The following is a 27,361-nucleotide window of genomic DNA, read 5'->3' on the forward strand; positions in this document are numbered from 1 at the left end:
CTGATTAGCTAGGAATTAAGACTGAGCCCTGCTTTTGTAACCTTGTAACAGGTTGAAATCTGCTTTTGTTTTGAGATTTCCCCACCTTCTCTTCTCAAGAGTCGCAGATAAGAGCACATTACTTATTACACTGGTCACCAACAGGCCGCCTGGGACCACATGAGTAGCCCACGGGTCTGTTCTAAAAATACCTCACCGTTGATGGGACGTTGTGATTTGCTGTGAGAGAGAAGAGAAGAAATACTAGCATTTTGGAGCTGAACGTCACCTGTATTGTGTGACAGTAGTGATTAGATAGTAGGTAGTTTGTTTTATGACGATACATAATGTATAGAGTAATAGTTATTGGCCCAATCGAGCAAAAATATTTTTTTTCTGACTATTTTTGGGGGGTGGCTGGGATGATAATTGATAAACACTACAAATGTATTCTCATCTTGCCAGTGTGGTAGGTTTGGAATCTACATCTGCAGAGAATCTGAGCGAACAAAAGTGCACTTTGACTAGTACACCTAAACTGACAAATGAAAAAAAAAAAAAAATAATTGAAATTTTTATATAAAAAGATGGTTCTCATTTTTAATCATCCTTTTATCATAAAACCTTTGGTTGATGGGCATTTTTTTTCTTCATTTTAGACCCGACATGTTTCTGTTCCTAAAGGAGCACAATGTAGAGTTGATGGCCAAAAATGGTACTGCAACTAGATCAAAATACCATAATTTCCCGAATATAACGGGCACTTTTTTTCCCCCAAATCAACTAGTAAAATCATGGTGCTCATTATAAATGGGTACATGGATGGAGACAGAAATATATATATATATACTATGTATATATATATAAACCGATTTTTTTTTTTTTTTGACACGGCCACGTTGAGCTGAAGAAACGTATGCGGCGATCTGTTGCCGACCATTACGGTACGTGACGTCACCATTTTGTTTCGGTAATAGTTCACTCTGATCGGCTGAATGATTTCGTCTGTGAAAATCTCCGCTTAACCATTGAGATCTGTTTTAAAAGTATTACCAAAAAACATGTTTCTTTAATACAGTGGAGCAAATAAATATTTAGTCGACCACCAATTGTGCAAGTTGTCAACATGGGTAAACCTCAACCATGAGAGACAGAATGTGTGTGTGTGTGTGTGTGGGGGGGGGGGGGCAGGAATCACATTGTTTGATTTTTAAAGAATTTATTTCCAAATTAGAGTGGAAAATAAGTATTTGGGTCACCTACAAACAGGCAAGATTTCTGGCTGTCAAAGAGGTCTGGCTTCTTCTAACGAGGTCTAACGATCCTCCACTCGCTACCTGTATTAATGGCACCTGTTTTAACTCATTATCGGTATAAAAGACACTTGTACACAATCTCAGTCAATCACACTCCAAACTCCACTATGGCCAAGACCAAAGAGCTGTTGTAGGACACCAGAGACAAAATTGTAGACCTGCACCAGGCTGGGAAGACTGAATCTGCAATAGGTAAAACGCTTGGTGTAAAGAAATCGACTGTGAGAGCAATTATTAGAAAATGGAAGACATACAAGACCACTGATAATCTCCCTCGATCTCACGATGGCGTCAAAATGATAACAAGAACGGTGAGCAAAAATCCCAGAACCACACGGGGGGACCTAGTGAATGACCTACAGAGAGCTGGGACCACAGTAACCAAGGCTACTATCATTAACACAATGCGCGCCAGGGACTCAAATCCTGCACTGCCAGACATGTCCCCCTGCTGAAGAAAGTACACGTCCAGGCCCATCTGCGGTTCGCTAGAGAGCATTTGGATGATCCAGAAGAGGACTGGGAGAATGTGTTGTGGTCAAATGAAACCAAAATAGAACTTTTTGGTAGAAACACAGGTTCTCGTGTTTGGAGGAGAAAGAATACTGAATTGCATCTGAGAAACACCATATCTACTGTAAAGCATGGGGGTGGAAACATCATGCTTTGGGGCTGTTTTTCTGCAAAGGGACCAGGACGACCTATTTGTGTAAAGGAAAGAATGAATGGGGCCATGTATCGAGAGATTTTGAGTGAAAATCTCCTTCCATCAGCAAGGGCATTGAAGATGAGACGTGGCTGGGTCTTTCAGCATGACAATGATCCCAAACACAAAGCCAGGGCAACAAAGGAGTAGCTTCATAAGAAGCATTTCAAGGTCCTGGAGTGGCATAGCCAGTTTCCAAATCTCAACCCCATAGAAAATCTGTGGAGGGAGTTGAAAGTCCGTGCTGCCCTACGACAGCCCCAAAACATCACTGCTCTAGAGGAGATCTGCATGGAGGAATGGGCCAAAATACCAGCAACAGTGTGTGAAAAGCTTGTGAAGAGTTACAGAAAACATTTGGCCTCCGTTATTGCCAACAAAGGGTACATAACAAAGTATTGAGATGAACTTTTGGTGTTAACCAAATACTTATTTTCCACCATGATTTGCAAGTAAATTCTTTAAAAATAAAAAAATGTGATTTTCTGTTTTTTTTCCCCACATTCTGTCTCTCATGGTTGAGGTTTACCCATGTTGACAATAAAAGGCCTCTCTAATATTTTCAAGTGGGAGAATTTGCATAGTTAGTGGTTGACTAAATACTTATTTGCCCCACTGTACATGCGTAAAGACTTTATCTTTTCCCCGGTCAATGGATCCACGTGCTAAATAACGTAGCACCGGTCAGTGGATCCACATGCTAAATAGCATAGCAAAACCAGATCAATTTAATGCATATCCTTGTTTTTCTTCTCTTGTTGTCTTGAATCCTTTGAGAGTCGTAACAATGTTTTTTTGCTTGAGAAAGTAAAGATAATTCAGACTGTTTGTCAAAGTTGGCGCAGTCTTAGTTTACAGAACTGTGGCAACCCTGACAAAGACTGGTAAAAGGTTATGTGATTGGCTGATGATGAACACGGAAGCTAAACAGGAAAAAATTTATGACGCGTAAATCGTCTTTTGGAAATGGGAAAATCTCCGCTTCACCATTGAAATCTGTTTTAAAAGTATTACCAAAAAACATGTTTTATTAATATCTATTGAAAATTCATGGCCATTTCATGAATAATTAAAGTGCAAATCTTACACAGTGCACCTTAAACGTCTGTCGTATCTTTATTTCGTCTGAGAAGTGAGGAACGTAATTTTGATTCTTTTATATAGTAATGTACAGGTGGATAATTGATTTTAAAAAGTCTGGAATTTCAAATTTCTTAATTCTTACTTTTTGAGCATAGATGTTTACAGATTTAAGTACTCCAGTTTGAGGAATATATTTAAAAATTTGAACACTCGTAGTAAATATGATTTTGCAAGAAGCCAAGAATAGACAAAAATATATGACACTCCAGAGATCAAGAAGCCACAGGGGTTAAAGCGAGGGGGATAGCTGTGGCTTAGAGTCTGAATTTTACAGCATATGTATCTAAATGTATAAGGCTAAGGAACCATGGTAGGCTTATACATACAGTATATGTACTGGATATAAGGAGGGATCTTACGGCATTATATGTTGTCAAACTATGCATGTAAGACCCGTGTATGGATTACTGCGATTCGCATACGCATGCAAACACACTCAAGCTCATACAGGAAATGCACTATCAAACTTTCCTTGTTCCTGATTCCGTCAAATGCGTTTTGATGTTGACGTGTTTGATGTTGGACAAAATTAATGGACCCGAAGCACAATGTAGGTGCTGTATCAGGGCTTCGAGGCCAATGTGAAATTAGCCGTAAGCTAATGCATGATTCAACCACAGACCCTAATGTTGAAGTAGCTGTAGCCACGAGACTGTAGCCGCAAGACTGTAGCCATGGTGATGGCAGCTTTAACCCTTTGACTGCGACTGACCAAGGATGTAAAATGGGGCTAATTCAATCTCCTGAGGGGGAATAAAAAAATCATATAGCTTAATCAGGTGAAATAATGATTCCTTGTAGGAGATGAGGCTTAAAATGAATAAAAGAAAAGTGGTACATATGAAAAAAGTTATACTTAGCAAGAATTTCACAGGACACATTTCAATTTTTCTTAAGGGTGCACTGTATAGTGCAGTGGTCTGTGGAAATTTGCTTACAGTGTGAATACGTCAGAGGTAAAATGTCTCAGAGGATTCAGGCTTCGTTGAGCGCAGGCTTATGCCTAATAATTAGCGAGGAGGGACTCGGCACAGGCCATCGGAATAGAGACAGCGAGAGCTCAATTGAAAGCGACACAAAACAGAGCAAGGGAAAGATTAAAGATGAGGAAGACGCATGTAGAAGCTCTAGCAGGAGCTGGGAGGGATAAGCAGTGTGAAAAAGAACATTTCTGTTTTTCCCTAGGAGGAATTTTGATAACGGCTTCACAGAATTGTCAGATGTAATGTTTGTTTTTAAGTTCATAATTGTGAGGTCTGAATTTGACAAATTGAATAGGGGTCATCAAAGCAGGGACAAACAATAAAATCCCATGGAGGAAAAAATAAATTAGACTGTTTGATAGATTACGGCGTCATTTTATTCACATACAATTTTTGGGTAAGTCTTCACCATGGAAACCAAACTGTATATTAAACAGACATTATTTTGAAGTGGAAAACCAAAAATCAAAACCATAGGCAAATAGAGTTTTACAGTGATGTGATCTGGTGTAAAATAATGACTTTTTCCTCATCTTTTTTCATGACATTGTAAAGACCTGTTCACACTGGATGGTAGATTACAATACGCTGTGCTGAAATTTTGCAGTGTCATGTCCAGTGTTGTTAATAACAGCATTAGAGTATAACATCATTTCTAAAGGTGTAATTTTTTTCAATAGTGAGTAATCTAATTAATTACTTTTTCCCTCCTTGCAACGGCATTACCATTACTGAGGATGTGAAGGGAGGTGTTACTACAATTTGGTTAAATGAAGCGCAAGTTGTCTGATTTTGTCACGTGCCTGCCTGCCTGCCTGCCCTGGAGAGTGCAGAGCGGGAGGGGGGAGGAGGGAAGCGGGCGATGATGCCATAGCAAACGCAACGATGATGGGTTAGGTGGCTCAGAGCATTAGCATAGCATTCACGTTCTCGTTAGCAATAGCATTTAGCTTGGCGAGCGTCAAGTCTTGGGCAACTATTTTTTTCCATCCAGTTTGTGGTGTCCAGGTGGGTGCAATCCATTGAAAATAATGTACTGTTTTTCTGCTGAGTGTGCATTGTCATCACCAAGTTGGCGTTGTCCTTGCAGATGCAACAATATATATATATACATATTTTATTACTAAAAAGTCACCCTAAAATTTTCTTGAATGTCGTATCCATGAATGTTGTGTGATGTCTTTTAATCCAAACAACTAGAGTAAAGACAGGAGAGGCAGGAGATTCAGAGCCTCACCTGCGTATTGAAAAATAGATCTAAAGTCACGGTTCAGTACGTACCTCGGTATGGGGTCACATTTCGGTGCGGGTTCATTACAACTGGAAAAAACTAAAAGGCTTTTTTCTCACAGCATTTGAAAGTTAAAGTTACACTTTTATATAGAGCAGTGGTTCCTAACCTTTTTTTTTGCACCACTGACCACTGTAATGTGGGCCTTTTTTCACGGACCAGCAATGTATGGCAGAAAAATACATTATATATAAAATAACACGACGGGGCTTATATCGAACATTAAGTGCACGGATAATGTAATTTACCAGATATTCAATCCTTTTTTTAACGGCGGCCTCTCCTAAAACTTGACGGCAAATACAGTGGTACCTCGACGTACGATCGCTTCGACACGCGATCATTTCAACATCCGACGTAAAATTTGACTCGCCATTTGTTTCTACATCCGACGACATGCTCAAAATACGACGACATGACAGCACCGCAGACGAACGCACAGTGGATTTTCTTGTGTGAAAAATTAACACAAAAGGTTTCAAAAAGTTGGTACAGGTAGTGAAACAAAGAAAAAGGTGATGCTTACCTTTTAAATGGAGTTGCAAATTACTCCACGGTCCTCCTATGACCACCGTTCGCCAGTCTTTATAAATTAAGCTGACAATTATTATTGTGGTAACATCGCCAAAGAAATCGCCAGCTTCGCCACGTTTTTATCATTTAGTTCACAACTTATTCAACACAAAACACCTATGGTCTGCCGCAATTGCCGGTGTTCTGTCAAAATTTGCTCCCTAATAAAATTTTGCTCCCAAAGCTTTTGTGGTGCTGAAAATGCTCTCTTTTACATTCAGTTGGACTCTCAATGTTATCCAAAGGTGCTAACTAAACTAGATAAATCATAAACATACATGTGCAACACGAAAATGGCGTAAACTAATACTTAACGACACGGCGAAGTCGTTAACAGTGAGAGCGCAGTTGCTGTGTGCAGCTAACATGGTAGGATGTGTCTGAGAACTTTTGTACATTTCTTTACATTATCAAACTTAAGTAAATATTCCTTTCTTTAAAGAAAGTTTGTAGTGTTTACTTTGGAATCACTGCATTCGCAGCCATTTTTAACGTTACGTGCATGCGCAAAACCGCAAGGTAGCAATTTTTAATGGGTTGGAAAATTTGTCAGAACACCGGTGTTCTCAAGAAAACATTGAAAGTGAAAGTGAAACTTTCAAGCTCACCGCTCTGTCTCTGGCACGTCAGCCTCGCGGTGCGTTCAGGTACAGTAAAAAAAACGTCCGCCACATTATTACAGGAATTATTGTTTTTATTATTATTATATTATTCCGATTTTTATTTGTAATTCATTTGTTATGCTATGTGTAATTGCCATTTGTAATAGTACCAGCAGTATTTTTAAAGGATTTAGTGTAGGTTTTTGGGCTGTGGATCAAATTAATGGAATTATAATGTATTCCTATGGGGAAATCCTGCTCGACATACAACCATTTCGACTTACAAACAAGGTCCAGGAACGAATTAACTTCGTATGTAGAGGTACCACTGTATCCTTGGTAACAGGCATAACAAGTACTTCTCTAACTGTGAAAGGTTTCTTTAGCATTACGGTTCGCCACGAGGTATGACGCCCTCAGTGCATTCGCTTTTGATGGCGTGGTGGCCCTCACTAATTGTTTCTGTCCTTTAAAAATTCCAAAGGGTTATCCATTATTCCAGGGTGCTTAGTCTATATGTGCCAAGCAGCTTTGAAGGCTTCATTGCCTTGTTTGCTAAATTTTGGCCATATATTATGCAGATTGGACTTGGCGAAGGCTCCTCCTCTGACTCATCAGGTGGCCTTTTACCTGTAAAAAGATTCAGATTCAGAATATTTATTGTCATTGTTACAAAGAAAGCACAACGAAACTTTGTTTGGAGCATCCATCCAGCTCATACAGCTAAGTTGGTAAAGTGCAAAGTGCAAACCCATAAAATAAATACCCATCAGTACCAAGTGTAAACATTGACACAGTTTTGGACATATGTACAGCAAAGATTCAACAGCAGCATGAGGTCGTGTCAGTGCTAAAGTGCAGAGCAAAAATATACCAGTTGAAAACAGGCAAAAATCAGTGCAAAACCCAGATAAGTTAATCAAGTATAATCAAGTACAGCCTACTGGTTGTCAACCAATGGGTAAGTGTCAGGGAGGAGGAAATAGTGGATAGTGACATACTGCAACAATGCAAACCAGCTCAGAGTTATTGTTGTTGGTGGATGTGGATTATTGTCCGTAAGAGGGGGGCAGAGAGGGGAGAGGGGCAGAGTTCAGTAGCCTCACGGCCTGTGGGTACAGACTGTTGGACAGTCGTGATGTTCTGGCCTGTATGGACCTGTACCTTCTCCCTGAGGGCAGCAGGTGGAAAAGACTGTGAGCAGGATGGTGCTGGTCTCGCAGGATGTTGTGCACTCTTCTCAGACAGCGAGTGGAGTAGATGGTGCTGATCTCAGGGAGAGTCATTCCTATGATTCTCCCGGCAGCTTTCATCACGCGCTGGAGCGCCTGCTGGTCTGCCTTAGTGCAGCTGGAAAACCACACTAAAAATCCGTATGTTAGAACACTGCTGATGGCACAGTTGTAAAAGTTCACCATCAGTGGTCTGGGGATGTTAGTGCTCTTCAGCTTCCTCAGGTAATAGAGGCGTTGTTGTGCCTTGCCCACCGCTGTGGAGATGTGGTCCCCCCAGGACAGGTCCTCAGTCACTGTTACCCCCAGGAACTTGAAGCTTCTCACCCTCTCCACCACATCGTTGCCGATAGTAAGAGGCTAATGGATGATGTGACTCCCCTTACGGAAATCCACCACGATCTCCTTGGTTTTCTTTGTGTTTAGAGCCAAGTTGTTTTTGTGACACCATGACTCCAGATGTTGCACCTCTCTTCTGTAGTCCGTTTCATCGTCGTTGGAGATGAGTCCGAGCACTGTGGTGTCGTCGGCAAACTTGACGATGAGGTTGGATGCAGAGGAGGCGGAGCAGTCATGAGTGTACAGGGTGTAAAGCAGAGGGCTCAGGACACACCCTTGAGGGGCCCCGGTGTTGATGGTGGGAGTGGAGGAGGTGTTTTTGCCCACTGTGACACTCTGTGTGCGATTAGTCAAAAAGTCCACAGTCCAGTTGCACAGGGCGGTGTCTAGGCCCAGTTGGTGAAGTTTGGACCGGAGTTAAAAGCAGAACTGTAGTCCACAAAGAGGAGCCGTCCAAAGATGTCTGTTTTTCAGTCATCTTCGCTAGCGTGTGGGTTTATTATTTCCTGGAACAAATCTGATGGGACCAAGTGATACGTCATTATCGAGTACAAACACACATAGATATTAAAAAAATAAAAAATAGATGCCAGATCCAATTGATATCTATGACAACATCCTGTACAATTATTATTATATCTAATGACTAATCCGAGCAAAATGACCGGAAGTACCTCGTCCGCCATTGCTGAGGGTGCATGCAGCACACAGCCAGCAAAAAGCAGTGAACATTACTGTTTACGTTGACTGACGATGGGCTGCTACTGAGGTCTGTAAACACCCCATTAATAGCAGCCACCACTAGAGGGCAAAGTCGACATACCTCTACTCAGACTAGTCAACAGAGTAGACTGTCTGGTTGGTGTGTCAAGAGACACATGCCAGAATGCTGTTGTTAATGAATTATTTATTATTTCTCTGCGGCCCGGTAGCATATGCGCCACGGACCGGTACCGGTCCCCGGCCTGGCAGTTGGGGACCACTGATAAAGTTTAATTCAATCAGTTAATATGAACATCTTTTATGTGAAACATGTGAGAGAATGTATCATGTACCGTATTGGCCCGAATATAAGACGGTGTTTTTTGCATTGAAATAAGACTGAAAAAGAGGGGGTCGTCTTATATATGCGGTCTAGACATTATACCCATTCACGACGCTAGATGGTGCCAGATATCATTGAAGCGATGTTCTGTCATGACAGATCTCAGCTACTCTAAAGTTTAACCAGTTTGCATTATTTTATTGCAATGTTTTTTCTTATTCAGATTTGTTTCAAGACTACAGTTACAGTTAGACTTCACTTTGATGGTTAAATGCAGTTATTGCAATTTTGTTGTTTTATCACAACAGATTGGTTTATTTACATTCAAAAACCAGAAGCCATTCATTTACGAATGTGATTGCACTTTAGTTTACATATTTAAATGTTCAGATTTTAAGATTTGAATGAGGCAAAATAACATGCTTTTTCTCTCAAATATATTGTTATAATCATTTGGTTCGGATGTACTGCAATTATGTTCTGTATAAAAATTAATTTGGTGTTCAAAAAGTCTTTTTTCAAACTTGAGTCTTGAAAAAGAGGGGGTCGTCTTATAATCAGGGCCGTCTTATATTCGGGCCAATATGTAAATAAATAAATAAATTCCATTCGGATGGCGGTGTGTGGTGATGGCATATGTGACATCTAATAGTTGAGGTGGTGAAGTGATTTCAGAAAGTCAATACATAATAATAGAAAAGATCTCATCAAACGTGATATTACTGCCATAAACCTCCTCCTTTTTATTAGAAGTAAAGCCAGGCCTTATGCTACACTACTTATCAACCAGTCCCAAATATTTTTCACGCGGCCGCGATCATCGTCCCACCATCCTGCACTGTGCCCTGCGGTGAACACTATGAAAACCAAGTGCAGTGTGAAAAGGGCTTTAGACTATAACCATTTATTAAATTGTTTTTTTTTTTTAAAGTCGCCTACTATGTCCCAGGGCCAATCTGATAGTATTCACTATGATGCTTCACTTCCATTTACCAGCTGTCCCAGATTACAAAGTACACTCATTTACAGTGCTTTCTGGCTTCATCGCTAACAGAACATCCTCATCCATTAACACACGTACATGTCCCTAAATACATCAGCATTCATCCAAAGCGCTGCTGTGTCATGTTACTCTCTCCTGAGATGACCCATTGGCCTGTTCAAACTGGCATTTAATCCAAATTACACCAAAAATGGTTTGAGCCTGTAGTTGTGAACTATCCTCAGGTCATCAGCATTTTTCCCTGTCCCCATATCGACAATAAATTACCCTCAGAAGCCACTCCGCCAATCCGGGGTCTGACCACATGCCCATTTAACGGATGTCTAGTGAGGGACTAGCACAGTCAAGGTCAGCTCACCGCAGCATTTAAATGGCAGCGGTGCTACGCAACAGCATTTTAGCAGCAACCCAATGAGTGATTACCTCGCAGCTCCAGTCATAATTCAGCGTGACCTCAATCTGCCAGCAACGCTATGCTTTGATGGATCAGCTCATAGTTTAGGTGTTGGGTTCTAGCATGTCAAACAGGCCGATAACGATAGGGCGATCTGTTGCTTCTCCAAAGGAAAACGCTTTCGATAACAACCTACAACGATTGCGAGTTTTTTTCCGTAAAGCAAAGTAAAGAGTTTCTTAACTACAATGTCACAAACGTTAACCCCGTCAGGATGATGTATGTGTGCCGATTCATCATCTTTATGTCTTATCAATCAAAGTCAGCACTGTCACACCTGCACACGCACACACATACTTCCCACTGTGGATAATTAGTGGATTTTCTCTGTGGGTGATCAGTGCTAGTGCCCCCCTTCCCCTACTTCTATCTCTCTCTGACCTTCCCCAATGGCTCCCTACCACAGTGGGGCTCATCACACGCAGCTCTTATACATATTTATTGCTCCAGTGACAGCTCCTGTGCGCTGGATTTATATGATTCTTGGCAAACAATAGTGGAACCCAACTCACTCTTGCTCCTTTTCATCAAACAAAGCGAAAGATAAATCTCGGAGTGTCAGGCCTGTTCGGTCCTCCTCAGCAGTCAGCCATCTGCGCATTCCGACGCACACGCTGCCAGGACCTGCAGGCCCTGTTGCATTCATAGCATTCTTGTAAATTAAAGTAAATATACATGATTAATGTACACTGTATGGATCTCTCAGAGGACAGCACCACGGGGCTCATAGTTACCAATACTGCCCGCAGACAAAGGTTCTTACACACAGCATTACACATGTCGTAGGATGTTTATGTACCGTTACTGTACAATGAGGGACTGCAATATAGTGGTACTTTGAGTTATGAGTTTAATTTGTTCCAACCAACAATCTAACTCAGCTGGAGAAAGTTAGTCTGCATGTGAGTGTCTGGATGAGAGTTGACAGACTCCAGCAGATCCTTGAAAATGCATTGTGGGTTTTTTTTCTTCTGTTCAATTGATGGCTGAAAGCAGGGGTGAAAGTGGGTAGAATTTCTTGCCGGAACTCCCCAACATGAAGGTCGCCACGGAGCCAGAAATTTTATTTATTAATTAATTTTTTTCTTTCTTCTTTTTTTTTGGGGGGGGGGGGGTCAAACCTCTTAAGCTACTGAAATGCAAAGACAACTGTTTTAGCAGTTATTTCTATAACACATACAAAAACTGATTTTCATTCAAAATTGTATTTTTTCAATGATTTGCAAAACAAAAGTTAACAAAACAGCAATAACTCCAACCTCCATCTCCTAATTTTTATTTTCCCTCATTTCCTCACATACTAAATGCCAAATCTTAAATTTAAGTACTTAAGAACATAGTATATATATTAAAATTGAAGTTAATGTAAACATTTACTTTTTTTTTTAAATAATAAAGATATACCATAATTTCCCGAATATAAGGCGCACCCGTGTATAACGCGCACCCCAAATTTACTTGTAAAATCTAGGGAAAATCATTGTAGCCGTGTATAACGCGCACCCTAATTTTAGCACCACTAAATAGAAGAATACAAGAAAGCAGAGCTCGTGTGCAGATACAGAAATGTCATTTTACTGACTGGTGAAACACAGCACAAGCATAGCACATTGGTAGTACAAAACATTACCGTAAACTGACCATATGTACAGTATGTGTTAGGTTTTGTGTTGGTTTTTTCCTAGTGTGACTTGTCCCTGTGATTACTCATTGATTTCACCTGGTGTGCCTGCTCCTAGGGCATCCTCCTGTATTACCCAGCTATTCCTCGTTGTCTTGTTACCCCTTGTCTGCATGTGTGTATATAAGCTCCTGGGTTTTTTTTTTCACTCCTTGTTGCGTCATTGTCTGTGTCAAAGTCAAGATCCTGTCCAAGCCCTCGTGTTCTAAACCCTCCGATAAAGTAAGTTTTGTTTGAACCTTGCCTTTTTGATCCCCAGTACTTTTGGTTGTACTTTGTGTTTTTTGTTAGCCTTAATTAAATCATTTTGCACTGCCGGTTTGCCTCCCTGCTCACTTTTCCCTGCATTTGGGTCGACACAACCTGTCTGCCCGCGTATTCTTGACAGTATGGTAATAATATGATCTGATAACTTCTTGAACTTACCAGAATCCAGGAGAAAACAAAACAGATGTGACATTTCTTTTTAAGGCTGTTGTATAACTTGCTTGTTTTATTATGATGAATAAATGTTTACTCCATGGATTGATGAGGTAAAATGAAAGTGAGAACATAAGTCAGAAATCCGAGAGAGCTCATCGCTGTCAACACAACAGTAACAATAGGAACTATTGTTATTTGGGTTTGAGTTTCCCGAGGGACAGATATAGTTGACGGACACAGGAAGTCTGTGTTGTTACGTTTGTTTTGGTCCGAGTTGCGGAGCTGCAATAAACGTTGACTCAAATGAGTTCAAGAAACTAAATTCTGTGCTTTATGAAGAGTGAAAAAAGCAGAATTTAACACAGACGAAACCATTCGGCCGATCAGAGTGAAGTATTACCGAAACAAAATGGTGACATCACGTACCGTAATGGTCGGCAACGGATCGTCGGATACGTTTCTTCACCACAACGTGGCCGTGTCAATAAAAAAAAATAAAAAATTGTTTTTATATATATTTCTGTCTCCATCCATGTACCCGTTTATAATGCGTAACCATGATTTTACAAGATGATATTGTGGGGAAAAAGTGCGCATTATATTCGGGAAATTACGGTATTAAAATTGAAGTTAATGCAAACATTTCCTTTTTTTTTTTTTTTTTTTTTATAATAAAGATATAAGTAACATACATTCAGAAAAATAAGTACAAATGACTTATATTATGCAGAGTGAAATGGAATATATTTTGAAGATCGCGCAAACATTGACTTTTTTAAATCATAAGGAAATGAATAGGTAGCCTAACATAAATGAACAAGTATAAGCGCTCATTGACAGCTAAGATGTTCTGAACCTCCCCATCAGAGCAAATAAAACTAAATATGATAAATAAGCCTCCTCAACGCTTTCGTTTCTCTTAAAGATTTGATCCATTTTATGTTGCATTGCCCTTTTTTTAATTCAACAAGCTTTTTTTTTTTTTTTTTTTTGCTGTTCCAGAAAACATGCACATTTGAACCAATCAGAGCTAACCATCTCGGCTGATCACATGTCGGTATGTCAGCCAATTGAACGGATAAATGAGTCCAGGCGTTTTGCTTTGTTCCATGCATTCACACATTGACGTGGCTCATCATCGTCAGACTCAGATAACTGTAGCAGCTGGGGAAACCTTCATGCTGTCCGTTGAATAAAACCAATATTAAATATTGGTGGAAACGGATTACGCTACACAAGCACTTTATTATGCTTGTTGCTAACACTTGTGTATGTAAATCTGATGTTGTTGTTGTTTTTTTTATTTTTTTTTTGCACTCAGTTAATAGTCCCTTCTTCCCAAACATAAATTGCTGAACGCAACACAAGACTATCCACAGCAAGCATAGCAGTATCAGTCATGTTTCCACCGAAAGTAACCATTCAGGTTGCTCTTTCGTGACGCTAACAATGGCAAAGGCTCCCAGGAAAGATCATCTACAGTTAATCCCACATGTTTGAACTCGAAGCGTCAGATGGTGATGATTTACTCACACATAGCAGACGTTGGTTATGACACCGGTTGGCAGCTCGACACTTCACAAAAGGAAGAGTGGTTCGCATCTAGCATTGTGATTTCTCTCTGAACCTTTCTCTCCTCAGTCGTTCTGTGATATAATTATCAGTAAATGCAAAAACAGATGAGTAGTTATATAGCTCTAGTAATAAATGTATCAAATTGACATGAATAGACAACCTGTCAGTTGTCAAATGGCAGGCAAGCAACAAGAACAAAAAAACAGGTTGCGATCAAGTAATAAACGTATCAAATTGCCAGTAAGGGTCTACATACATCTTTGAAAAACCAAGGTGGTATCCGCCTAGTCTTTCAAAGCTGTCGTTGCTGAAATGTTGAAAACAAAGACGTGATCAAGGAGCCGGGGAGAAGTTCTTTCAAAAGATGACAAAATCCTTGCAGAAAAGTTTTTTTGGGCCACTCATAGTCTCGAGCCTTCGTGTGAGCGATTTATCGCTACACATCAAGATGGCATGACCAATCTCGCGAGTAAAATCCAGAAAATGTTTTCAATATATAGTATGGCGATGATAGCGTGGTGCTATAATTTCGTATTGGAGTGCCGGCGAGGCTTTCGTGAATTGACGCAATCAGGAAGCGACGGCAGCAAAGCCCATCCGTCGTTGCTAAGGTGTTGCAATGGAAATAATTTACAAAGTACACCAGGGGTCTGCAACCCTGGTCCTCGAAAGTCGCTATCCAGCTTGTTTTCCATGTCTCCTTCCTTTAACACCCCCGAATCAAATGATCAGCTCAGTAGCAAGTTCTGCAGGAGCCTTATAACGATCCTGATCATTTGATTCAGGTGTGTTAAAGGAAGGAGACATGGAAAACAAGTTGCATAGCGACTCTCAAGGACCAGGGTTGCAGACCCCTGAACTACACGGTCAATTCAAAAAATATTTTGGGATGCATTCAATACACTTTAACTGGTAAAACGCTCATGAATTGAAGACTTCACCTGCCCTTTAAACTATGCCATAACTAAAATTCCTAAAGTCAGATATTGACCAAGTAAGCACAGTAACTGAAAAAAATCTTCCAAGTTGTGCCCTAATAAGGAGACCCATCACGATGATTACCACATTGACTGATCGTCTGATTGTAGAAACTATTGTTGGCCTTTGCAAATATCAACTTATGGTCCTATATAATGTCCAAAATAGCCGGCAATTATGTTTTTCAGGGCTCGTTAAATTACGTGTCATCAACATTCATTCGTGCTGCCTTGTTCTCTCTCTCCTTCTGTAAGAAAACTAGCTCTCTGCTGGAGGCAGGATTTACGTGCATACAGACAGACAGTGTGGAGAATAGTTGTGTAAGACACTGCTTGGCATGGCATCAATCTGGTCTAAGTGACTACAGGGCCAGTATTGCCGATATAGTTATGATACTGATCAGGGCCGGCCCAGGCCATTTGGGGGCCCTAACCAAAGTAATATTTTTGTAAAAATGTATTAAAATTGTAACTTAATGTGCATCTTTCTTGATTAATGATCTCATAACTATGTACACGACATTGCCAAGCATTACCTTGAATTGTACATTTGGGGAAATCATCATCTTGTGAAGAGGATGGCACTCCACCTCCAATTCCAAGATACTTCTCAATAGCTCCTTTGAATCATCCAAAGTACAAAATATGATTACATGGAACAAAATTTAGCCCAGGAAAATATTCGTCAACAAAAACGTGTACTGTGGGGAGTGCGCAACTAATTAAGTAGATTCACCATAGGCTGATACATGACATACTACTTGATAATAATGTCTGATATAAATGGAATGACTACACTAGGACTGTTAATTTTCTCTAGGGTATTTTGCCGACTATTTTTTATACCGGTCCACACTTCGTTTAAGGTGCGTTTAAGGCCCCCCCCGCTTCTGCAAGGTACGCCTGCATTTGCGCAAACTACGCATGCATAAAAAGGAGAAGCCTCATGTGTTACGTCATTGCCCGCGCGGTTTATCTCATTCCTAATCCACGGAAAATTTCAAAATTACTAGTCGTTCTAGACCAGGGGTGTCCAAACTTTTTGCAAAGGGGGCCAGATTTGGTGTGGTAAAAATGTGGAGGGCCGACCTTGGCTGACGTCCTTTACGTAGAACAATATATTTAAGGAAATGTTAGCAAGCCATTCTGTGTCTGACATTTGCTTTATTGTTTTTTTCTTAGTGCTGAAACGATGACTCAATTAATTCCAGTATTCAATTAAAGAAAAAAGATTCAAATTAAATTTTGCTGCTTCGAGTATTCGTTTAATTAAAGTGATACACTGCCCTCTAGTCTGCTTCATTTCAAATGGCTGAATCCAGCTGCTCCATGTTAAACCAACATAAGCCAAGTTTTTGTTTGAGCTATTTTTTTTTTGTTTGTTTGTTTGTTTAAATGCATTCGTAATTTAGTGTATTGGTATATTTAGCAGTTTTTTTTGTGGGAATATGTGTCTGAACCATTTTTCAAGAGCATTGTTAAAAAAATTTTTTTAAAAAGCGTTAGTGTTTTATAGCATTTAAGCTAGCAGACATTTGCTATGTAAGTTAGCCATTGTTCTTTTGTCAATCCTTATTTATTTTTTATACCATTTGAGGCTCAGCTCAGGTTGTTTAATTTTTCATGTTCCTTATCCGATTACTCGATTATTCAGACTATTTCATCGATTAATCGACTACTAAAATAATCAATAGCTGCAGCCCTAATTTTTAAAATTAATTAATTTTAATAATCTCGCAACTAGCCTTTGTGGCGTTGTCTTTCGACTCTCGGGCTCTTGCGAAATACTGCTGTTATATGTAATGTAATAATGTAATAATACTGCTTTAAAATTAAACTAGCTTCAAGTTGCTTCAATTTCTCACTTCTTCCCTGTAATCTTTTCGTCCATGTCAGCGTGTCTTGTTTGGTAATATCGCCTCTGGTAATATCGCCTAACATTGAACTATTTAAAAACAGCGCACTGTCTCTTTGCAAATGAGGCAGACACAGCTGTTGCGTATTTTAGTGAAGAAATAGTCCAATTTCCACCAATCCCTGAGGCGTCGGCCGTCGCAGTCAACAATTTTTGTTGATTGTCGCCATTTTAGAAAATCTGGAGAAAAGGGTCACACGGGGTAATGTTGCTTAGAGGGCTGTTGCCTTTTAGTGGGTAAGTGAGGAGCAGTATTTAGTGTGTAAGCTACTTCATATGCTGGTAGCAGTACTGCTGACCAATATATTAAGTCTATGCGGACCAGATGTTAATGATTATTATGACAGAGGCTGGGGGCCGGATGAAATATAACCGAGGGCCGCATTTGGCCCCCAGGCCAGACTTTGGACATGTCTGTTCTAGACTGTCATTATTTTGTAATCACTGTTTTTTCATGATCGCAATCAAACGCATCACACAGAAGTGAAAGTGGAAGGGAGAGCACGCTCTGCTTTTACGTGCAAGCGCCGTGTTGTGATTGAAATAAATCTTTATAAAACAACGGAAGCCTGACATCATTACTTGGGTTGTTACAATCGATGCTCAGTTGCGCTCTCACCAATTGGAAAATAACAAATAGAAGCATATGTTGTGGCGCTGGGTGGCTGGAAGCCGCAACCAGGCTGCTTGTGCATAAAAGTGGCGATCCTGGAAGTGGAAACAGTTTTGACAGGCAGAAATGTCTGGGGAAAAAAACTAATCGCGCGCCTATTTCACTGGGGGTATCACGCAGGTCACTTTTTGGGGTTTAATTTTCTTCTACACATTTTTATATACCGTACTCATGTTCGGTCGGCATTGAGTTGGGAGGGGCCAGCCCCGCAGCATTCTGATCGGAGACAACTCGGGAGACGAGCTTCAAAAAACACTCATCTCCACTTCATCCGCGATGGGAGGACCCCAAATGGACACTGAATTGAAGCATATTTTGAGACGTAGTTTGAGGGTTCAAGAAAAATGTGTGGAAAAGAAAAGAGCAGGAATGCCACGTCGTGATCGTCCGCCTCCATTGTTTCCGATGCTGTCATGCCGCACTAAAAACAGTGACGGCATGACATCCCTTGCTGAGTATCCGAATGTTGTACGGTGACAGCAGTCCATATTAGGCGGCGCGTAGGCGGCGGGTAACATTACCCGCCTACATTAACCGTCTAACAACTAATCCATACTAGTGTAGCCGACATGTGGTATAGTCCAGGTAATTACACGTTTAAGGCCATTATCCGTCCTAGTGTAGACATAGCCTATATCTACGTTCTTCAGTCCAAATGCATATTATGCCAATATTTCGTTTGACTACAATCAGCGGAAGCCGTACATTTGCCGTTGCCGACAGGTGACAACTTGCTCGGCTTTACTTGATTAGCTCCGGGCCTTCGCCCTGCGGCTAATGGCGATTACTAGTACGACATATTGACAAGCTCAGCTGACAACAACGTTCAAGTCGGAGTGTCTTGCACAACAACAACAACATCAACAACATGCTCTATTACCTTGATACTGTTGTTTCTTTTCTTCTCCGGTTTTCTTCTTCTTTCGTTTCTCTGCTCCAGAAGGATAAATTCTCTTCGACATATTCGTGCATCTATTTTCCAAGCAAGTTTGAGCACCAATCATGGTAAAGCAGGTTCAACGTCACTCCCCAGGTTGCCAGATTGTAATGACAAGAAAATGGATGTTTGCATAGATAAACGGCAATGCACGCCACATTATTCACGATGCTCTATTAACAACGTATAAAATGAGATTGCCAGATTGGGGGCCCCCTAGTGGTGGCCCTAAGCAGCTGCATAGTCTGCGAATTGGCTGGGCCGGCCTTAATGCTGATACTTGGACTTAGATGGCGAATTGCATTTATTCATCTTCAAGTGTTTCTTTGATAATTCATTTATAAGTTGTAATTTTATGCCAGCAGGGGGTAAAAAAATAAATAAACGAGTCATCACGATAGTTTCTAGGGAATATACTGTATGATATCCTACAAAATCTGTTATTTTGACCAGCCAACTGATAAGTCAAGATACCTCTGCTTACTGTGATATATTGTCCATATAAAGTTTCAAGGAGAACCAAGGTGTCTAGCCCAACAGTGATTGATTAATCAACAGATTAAGAGTCGTGCACCAATACTTATTGTCAAACGTCTTGTTGATCACGGTTTTTCCCTGCAGGCAAATATGTTCTCATTGAACGGATGATCAAAACCTTTTAGAAGTGACGACAGCACCGAAGGGCAAACTCCATGCGACTGTTCGGCATTAGCTAAGTTGGGTTGTGACGAGAGAACACAACAAGTAAAGCCTAGGCGAGGGGAAACAAGGGCAGAGGAGGATAGTGAGAGGAATAGTCGGACAAGCCCTTGCAGCTGCCAAACCTCCCGCCGCCCACACCAGCAAATTGCATCTTATAGCTGTCACTCTAATGCTTTCAAGTGGGTAAAATCCTCGACATCTGCTTCCACTCGTAACACAGGCCACCACCCTGCGGAGATGCACAGCTGATAGGACAGCCTCAAGGACAGCGGCACTCGTGGTGGCCATTGCATGCAATAGAATTCATTGTGCCAAATCTGAATCAACAAACAAAAACTCCATATTTATATTGAAACGTTTTGTGTTTGTTGCACGTCTTTTCATTGGCATTGCTGGCGCATACGTTTATGGTCCAACGAGTATTTAGTAGCGTGCATTGAGCTGCAGTTGTGCATACACTTAAATGATTCACACTCAAACTGTTTGAAAAGTCAATTGTTCTGGCATTCTCAATACCTATTGTCCTAATTAGGGCCAGGGGGAAACTTGCGTCAGTTTGTCTTTTACTTTTTATTGATGTTTTTCTTTACTATTACAGAAGCAGAAAAATAGACAAATAATAAAATAATTTTTTTTTCTTTAAATTAGAGTTGTATGATGTTTTCGCGTAGCCGATAATATTGGCCAATAAAAGCATTTTAAGATGATATCAGATAATGTCGACATCGGTTTTTCATGATCGGTTTTGGGCAAATATGCATGTTGTCTTCTAAGTGAATGTAGAAGCTTTCTGCTTCACATCTTAGCAGAACAGTTATGTTCACTGACCATTATATGTCTCCAAAATTAGATGCTTGGGATTTGTTATGTGAACAAACTATTTGCATTCATGGTGCAGAAATTAAATGAACAAGCAATGATTAAAAAATGAGGAATTGTAGACTCAAAACATTTAACTACTGCATTACCAGAAAGAAATAATCACTAAGAAAACTAGAAAAGTAATAAAATACAAAAATCTGTGCAAAAGCCCAGCTAATTTTATCTTGGGAATTTTCATTGCATTGGCATATCCTATGATTGCCTGCTTGTATTCGTAATGCTTTGGTCACCCCCAGTGGCTCTTTGGGGTAATTACTATACACGTGATTTACCGTATTTTTCGGACCACAAGTCGCACCTGAGTAGAACCAGCCATAAAATAACCAACGAAGAGAAAAAAAACATATATGCCGCATCGGAGTATAGGTCGCATTTTTGGTGGAAATTTACTTGATAAAATCCAGCACATAGAACAGATATGTCATCTTGAAAGGCAATTTAATAAAAAAATACAATAGAAAACAACACGCTGAATAAGTGTACAGTGCATGAACAACAAAATGCGAATATACTGTCCTCACCAGGACACGACGGCTCGGTCCTGGCTATGCAGCGAGCTAAACTCCCAAATGACGATGCTGGACGTCCGTATAATTTGATGAATCAATTTCGTCCACGATACCAAACAGGTTCGCATCAACGTAAATAAATGATAATTCGGTGCTATTACAGCATTGACACAAACGGTTAGCATGCGTTCGCTAGCATTAGCACATCTTTCAAACAACCACACAACTGGCTCTAAGTGTCAGATCGCGGGTGGAAAACACACAAAAACAACAGAAAAATTATACACACAGGCGTTGCCTCGGTAGCAATATTTTACAAGCATAAACAATGAACGTAGGTTCGCAGCCGTCTCTCTCTCTCTCTCTCTCTCTTGCCCACTCGCTCAGACACGCTCAGACACGCTGCATAGCTGTCAGTCTTCTTCTGGCGTGTGAGCGCTCTTCTTCACTTAAACAAGTGCAAGTGCGCCCCCACGTGGACGTGAAAGCGCCAAAAACTAAAAGCATGCATTTCAATATAGAAAAGTCAATAATACAATTGAACACACATTGCCAAAGGCAGAACGCGAACGTGGCCATAGCTATTAAGAGTTATTCAGTATAACTATAGCATAAAGAACATGCTAACAAGTTTACCAAACCATCAGTGTCACTCCAAAACACCTAAATAACATTTGAAATGATATCATAATGTGTTAATAATTTCACACATAAGTCAGTCCTGAGTATAAGTCACACCCCCAGCCAAACTATGAAAAAAAACTGCGACTTATAGTCCGAAAAATACGGTAATTGTGAATGATTCCTTTTATTTAATTATGGAATCTTTGGCTCATTTAGATTTATGTTAATTATATGGGCCATTTATTTTCTATAACTTCAGTTGAAGTTCTTTTATTTGGCACAGAATGCTTATTACACTTGGAAAACCTTGGGCAACTCTACTTCAAACTGTTAAGCAAGATTCTTTCCGCTGGGAGGCACTTGTACAAAATCTTGTGATTACACATTTGGCTCTTGAAATTATTTCAAAGCTATTGTTTGATCATTGCTATTTAGCTGGAATATTATTTTTTATTTTTTTGCATGTGCCGTTTCTTCTTTATTACTTGTCTCAGCATTCTTACACTATCTGCTCTGAAGTTATCACGATCCGAACCCACAGTAAAGCCTACCTAGTCGTGTAACTTTCAAAAACATTTAACAGTTCAACCATGCAGACAAATGAATTCTACTTACGACTTGTGAACAAATGTAAATAGGAGTGTAAATAAACACTTAATCTTTGCCAAGAAGAAATAAGCCTCCCGCTGCCACTGATTAAGGCTACCAAAGTGATATATCTGGCACTTAAGTCTTCTGTTTACCTCATAAACACAGAGACTTCAACAGCCACCCACACACTGATGCTGAAATATTACCCTCAAACTCTGCATGCCAGCATGTGTCTCCACACAACGTTGTAGAAACATCTTGCGACGTTTTGCTACCGCCAATAATTACTTGTCTTCTGGTCCTGCCACCATCACGACGTCATTGGAATTCCATCACTGTGACCTTAACGATGACATGAACAATAAAGTAGCGTGGTCAAGCGGTTGGAGTTTGGCCTCTGACTTCAAGATCAGTAAAACAGCTCTGGTGCTGTAAAGCTGAGACACAATGTTGTCGCGGGCAACACGTACCACAAACAGAGGGGACGTCACCTTTCATCTGCTCTATGGAATGGGAACATTTTTCGACAGGATGCAATTCAATTATTCTGGGGAAATTATGTTTCTTATTTGGGATGTGTGCCTCGTGGTGGAACGTCGTCTTGGATTTCCTTCATTCTGCACTACAACTAAGCGGTAATTTAATTTGGGAGCGAACCCACGAGACTGTAGACTTGTTTGCGTTGCTTTCCACTACACACACACAACACTAAGCTCCTATATTGGCTAACTTCATTGGAGGTCTGTATCGTAATATGTTTATTGCTGTATATCATAGGCATGTTCTTTCAGTACCATCAGGTTGTATTTTCTTGGCAAGTAAATGTGCACAGCTTCATTCCCTCTACACTAAAGGAGTAGGAGTTTACTTATATTTATAGCAATCCGCCTACAAACTCATGTAGAAGCCAGTGATTTTGCAGGTGAAACGTTTATGCTGATTTCAAATGTCAGTTTAAAAACAGAAAAGTAGTTGTATTTATGAGTGGTAAATGTCACTTAGAGCAAAAGAAACTTCAGTCGTTATTAACCTGAATTTTTTGAGTTGGAAGGACACAATTTATGGGTGCATGTAAATCAACTCACTCATTTTCACTGTATTACTAATAAATACTAGGGCTGTCAAAATTATCGCGTTAACGGACGGTAATTATTTTCTTAAATTAATCACGTTAAAATATTTGACGCATTTAACGCACATGCCCCGCTCAAACAGACTAAAATGACAGCACAGTGTAATGTCCACTTGTTACTTGTGTTTTTGGGTGTTTTGTCGCCCTCTGCTGGCGCTTGGGTGCGACTGATTTTATGGGTTTCAGCACCACATGAGCATTGTGTAATTATTGACATCAACAATGGCGAGCTACTAGTTTATTTTCTGATTGAAAATTTTACAAATTTTATTAAAATGAAAACATTATGAGGGGTTTTAATACAAAATTTCTATAACTTGTACTAACATTTATCTTTTAAGAACTACAAGTCTTTCTATCCATCCGCTTTAACAGAACGTTAATAATGTTAATGCCATCTTGTTGATTTATTGTTATGATAAGCAAATACAGTACTTATGTACCGTATGTTGAATGTATATATCCGTCTTATGTCTTATCTTTCCATTCCAACAGTTATTTACAGAAAAATATGGCATATTTTTAGATGGTTTGTATTGCGATTCATTACGATTAATTAATTTTTAAGCTGTAATTAATTTGATTAAAAATTTTAATCGTTTGACAGCCCTAATAAATACACTTGTATAGTACAGTACAACTGGGATTAAGTATGAAGCATAGGTTAGCACAGACAAAAATCTGTAATAACAATGTTTTTGTTTTCTAAATACCAATTAAAATCATGAGCAAAAATAGTGGTGGTGCAGGCCCTAGAAGATCAAAAATTCAAATCTCAGGTGCAAAATACTTTCTTTAGGAGCAATATGAAGACCTGAACCTGTTTTTTTTTTTCCAATGATGTGCTACCTGGTTTTAAAATTCAAATCCATTACAATTGACTTATGATCAATTTCAAAAGGAAGACTGGCAACAAAAAATGCTTACAACAGTGAGAAACATGAAGTCGATGAACATGAATTGCCTTTGCGGGCCACACAAAATAGTATGGTGAGCCAGATCTGGCCCCCGGGCCTTGAGTTTGACACCTGTGTACTAAAGAAGGAACCGTGACTAAATGTATGAAGAGTAAGCAGTAGGCCTTAACGATATTGGAAAAAACTATCATTGCTATTTTTGGGTAGGTTGTGATATATTTTATTGCGATATCAAAACCAGAGGAATTTTCACCAGATAACTTGAATAGCTCTGTTTGGGATAGACCTGAACGATATTGGAAAAAAGTGCTACAAAGTGCTAACCACTGTCCCACCGTGCCGCCTTCATGATGTGAATTATCTTTAACTCATTTGCTCCCAAAACCGTTTTATTTTTAATTGTTTCAGTGTCCCAAAGACGTATTTATATGTCTTTTACATTTTGTTTTGTTTTTTTTTTTCTACAAGAGACATCTCTGGGTTGTGATTCAATTTAGCTCCAAAGCACAAAGCTGAAAATCCATTTTAAAGCAATAAAACTGGCCACTGGATGGCAGTAGCGCATTTGGTAAGACCCGCAACCCTACAAACGGCAACGAACGGCCGGGGCGCCGGCGGAAGACGACCAAATGGAGAACAATCTAGAGGACGCCAGGGATGCCAGGCGCTGGACGACCGAGCAGAACGACCGGGACCACCAGTGCAGCGGACGATGCCGTTGAGTCTGTGCTGCTCGCTGAGCAGACCCGGCAGAGACTAAAAAAAATCCATCTTTATGAGACAGGCGGCGATGAGGGAAATGTTTACCTGGCTGTCGCGGGCACAACAGCGTCATCTCTTAGTTAGTTGTGTGTAAATAAACTGTTACTTTGCTATCAAAAACTCTATTTGACTTGTTGTTTATGTTATTTTGTAAAAGGAAAACATTATTCAGATGTTTGGGATGTAACTAAAGCAAAAATAGCTGTGTTAAAGTCAAAGTTATGCTTGAAATGTATGCTTTCACAAAAAACTCAATTTCTCTGTTTTTTCATCAGAAATTGGGAAATTGCTCAAAATAAGCTAATTTCTAATGCTGATTTCTAAAGAATGGAAAAAGATATGAACTTACTTTTTATCCTGCTGAAAGAAGAGAGTCTAATCTTTCTTTTGGTGGGTTCCATGTTTATATAGCAATAGAATACAATTTTCTGTGGGCCTTGCAAAATCAGTCAAAATCCAGTAAAACGGCCGGGAGCGAAGGGCCTTGCTCTGGTGAAAATGGCTGGGAGTGAATGAGTTAAAAGAAAAATGCATGTCTTTATTAATTGCTTCATTGAGTGAGTCCACTCAAATTCACTCACAGTGCCGAGAACAGCCTCTCACTTTTATCATATTTGTACCTTTGATCGTAGAGGTGCTGAGTCTTCTCTGGCGCGATCAAGGCTGCAAACCTGTCAATCATCTTTAAGTACCAAACACCAGCTGCACTGGTGACCAAGAAAAGCAATTTGATCGCTGTTAGATTTGAAGCTAGGTTTCTGTACACCTAGCTTGGCTAAAATGAACACAGGAAGTTAATAAAGCTTTTGTGGAGGTTGGTAGCTGCTCTCCCAGCTGCTGTGATAGCAACCTTCTTTATTCAGGACAAACAATAGGATGGGAGGGGTCAAGAAAGAAATGGAACATAGAATACAATACATGGACGACACGGGGGCCGCGTGGCCTTGGACAAAAGAAAGGCTAACTAGACAGATGTTATCCTATCAGGTGACTAACTATAATAAGAAAAGCTTAAATGTAAACTGTATGCAGAACAATTCCAATAGTCGCACTGTTTGCGTGTTCAATAAAAATTTGCCTTTGACCCTGAACATGCTGTGGAAAATGAATAATTGAGTGAAAGTCGTGTCTGCAGAACTTACTTTGAAAGCAATATTTTTTCGCTATGTTTTTCTGCATTGTTCCCGGGCTTTTTCTCATTGTAACAAAAACCTGCTGTTCCATATTTTCAGCATCTGCCTCTGAAAAGCACCCAGATTATGACTGTAGCAGTTGTAGAGATGGGAAGGGAAATGACAGAGCGCTGGTGCTCTCGTCTGTGTGCGAGCAGTCTGTAAGACCAGGCCATCTGCGCATTCATTACCACAGACATGATTCTATTATTGTGGCGATCTATTATTGTCGTAGGTGGGAGCAAGTACTTGTTGTCAGTCTGCGTTTTGTTGTTCATATCAGCTGTGCAGCTGACAGTCAGGTCTCGAACATGACAGCAGCCAAATGAACAGATATTGTGTTGTGTTGCACCAAACTGAATTATCAATGAGACACACAAAGTAAGATCTCTTCCTTGTATTCTTGTGCAGGTCTCTTCCACCGAGCCATCATTCAGAGCGGCTCAGCGCTGTCCAGCTGGGCAGTGAATTACCAGCCGGTCAAGTATACACGTCTCCTGGCAGAGAAGGTGGGATGTAATGTCCTGGACACGTCAGACATGGTGGACTGCCTTAGGAAGAAAAGCTCCAGGGAGCTGGTGGAGCAGGACATACAACCTGCAAGGTACCACGTGGCATTTGGCCCTGTGATCGATGGCGACGTCATTCCGGATGACCCTGAGATCCTGATGGAGCAGGGTGAGTTCCTCAACTATGATATTATGCTGGGAGTCAACCAAGGCGAGGGGCTGCGCTTTGTGGAGAATGTGGTGGACTCCGAGGACGGCGTGTCTGGAAATGACTTTGATTTCTCTGTATCGGACTTTGTGGACAGTTTGTACGGATACCCTGAGGGCAAAGACACTCTGAGGGAGACCATTAAGTTCATGTACACAGACTGGGCGGACAAAGAAAACCCAGAAACCAGGCGTAAAACCCTGGTAGCACTGTTCACTGACCACCAGTGGGTGGAGCCATCGGTGGTAACAGCAGATCTTCACGCTCGCTATGGCTCACCCACCTACTTTTATGCCTTCTACCATCACTGCCAGAGTCTCATGAAGCCTGCCTGGTCAGATGCTGCGCACGGAGATGAGGTTCCCTATGTTTTTGGGATTCCAATGATCGGTCCAACTGACCTTTTCCCCTGCAATTTCTCAAAGAATGATGTCATGCTCAGTGCTGTGGTAATGACCTACTGGACCAACTTTGCTAAGACAGGGTGAGTAAATGCTTATCTTTAA

At 40.4% G+C, this 27,361-nt stretch overlaps 1 protein-coding gene across 2 annotated transcripts in view; it reads left to right on the plus strand.

Annotated features, from left to right (window-relative positions):
- The window catches only part of nlgn3a (neuroligin 3a), a 431,355-nt gene that overhangs the window by 354,066 nt on the left and 49,928 nt on the right, over positions 1-27,361 (plus strand). For both annotated transcript variants that reach the window (XM_057850147.1, XM_057850148.1), the window contains one exon: positions 26,550-27,339. In XM_057850147.1, coding sequence (XP_057706130.1) covers positions 26,550-27,339 — 790 coding nt within the window. The remainder of the gene's footprint in view (positions 1-26,549; positions 27,340-27,361) is intronic.

Source organism: Corythoichthys intestinalis, chromosome 11 (genome assembly GCF_030265065.1).
Source record: "Corythoichthys intestinalis isolate RoL2023-P3 chromosome 11, ASM3026506v1, whole genome shotgun sequence".
Taxonomy (NCBI): Eukaryota; Metazoa; Chordata; class Actinopteri; order Syngnathiformes; family Syngnathidae; genus Corythoichthys; species Corythoichthys intestinalis.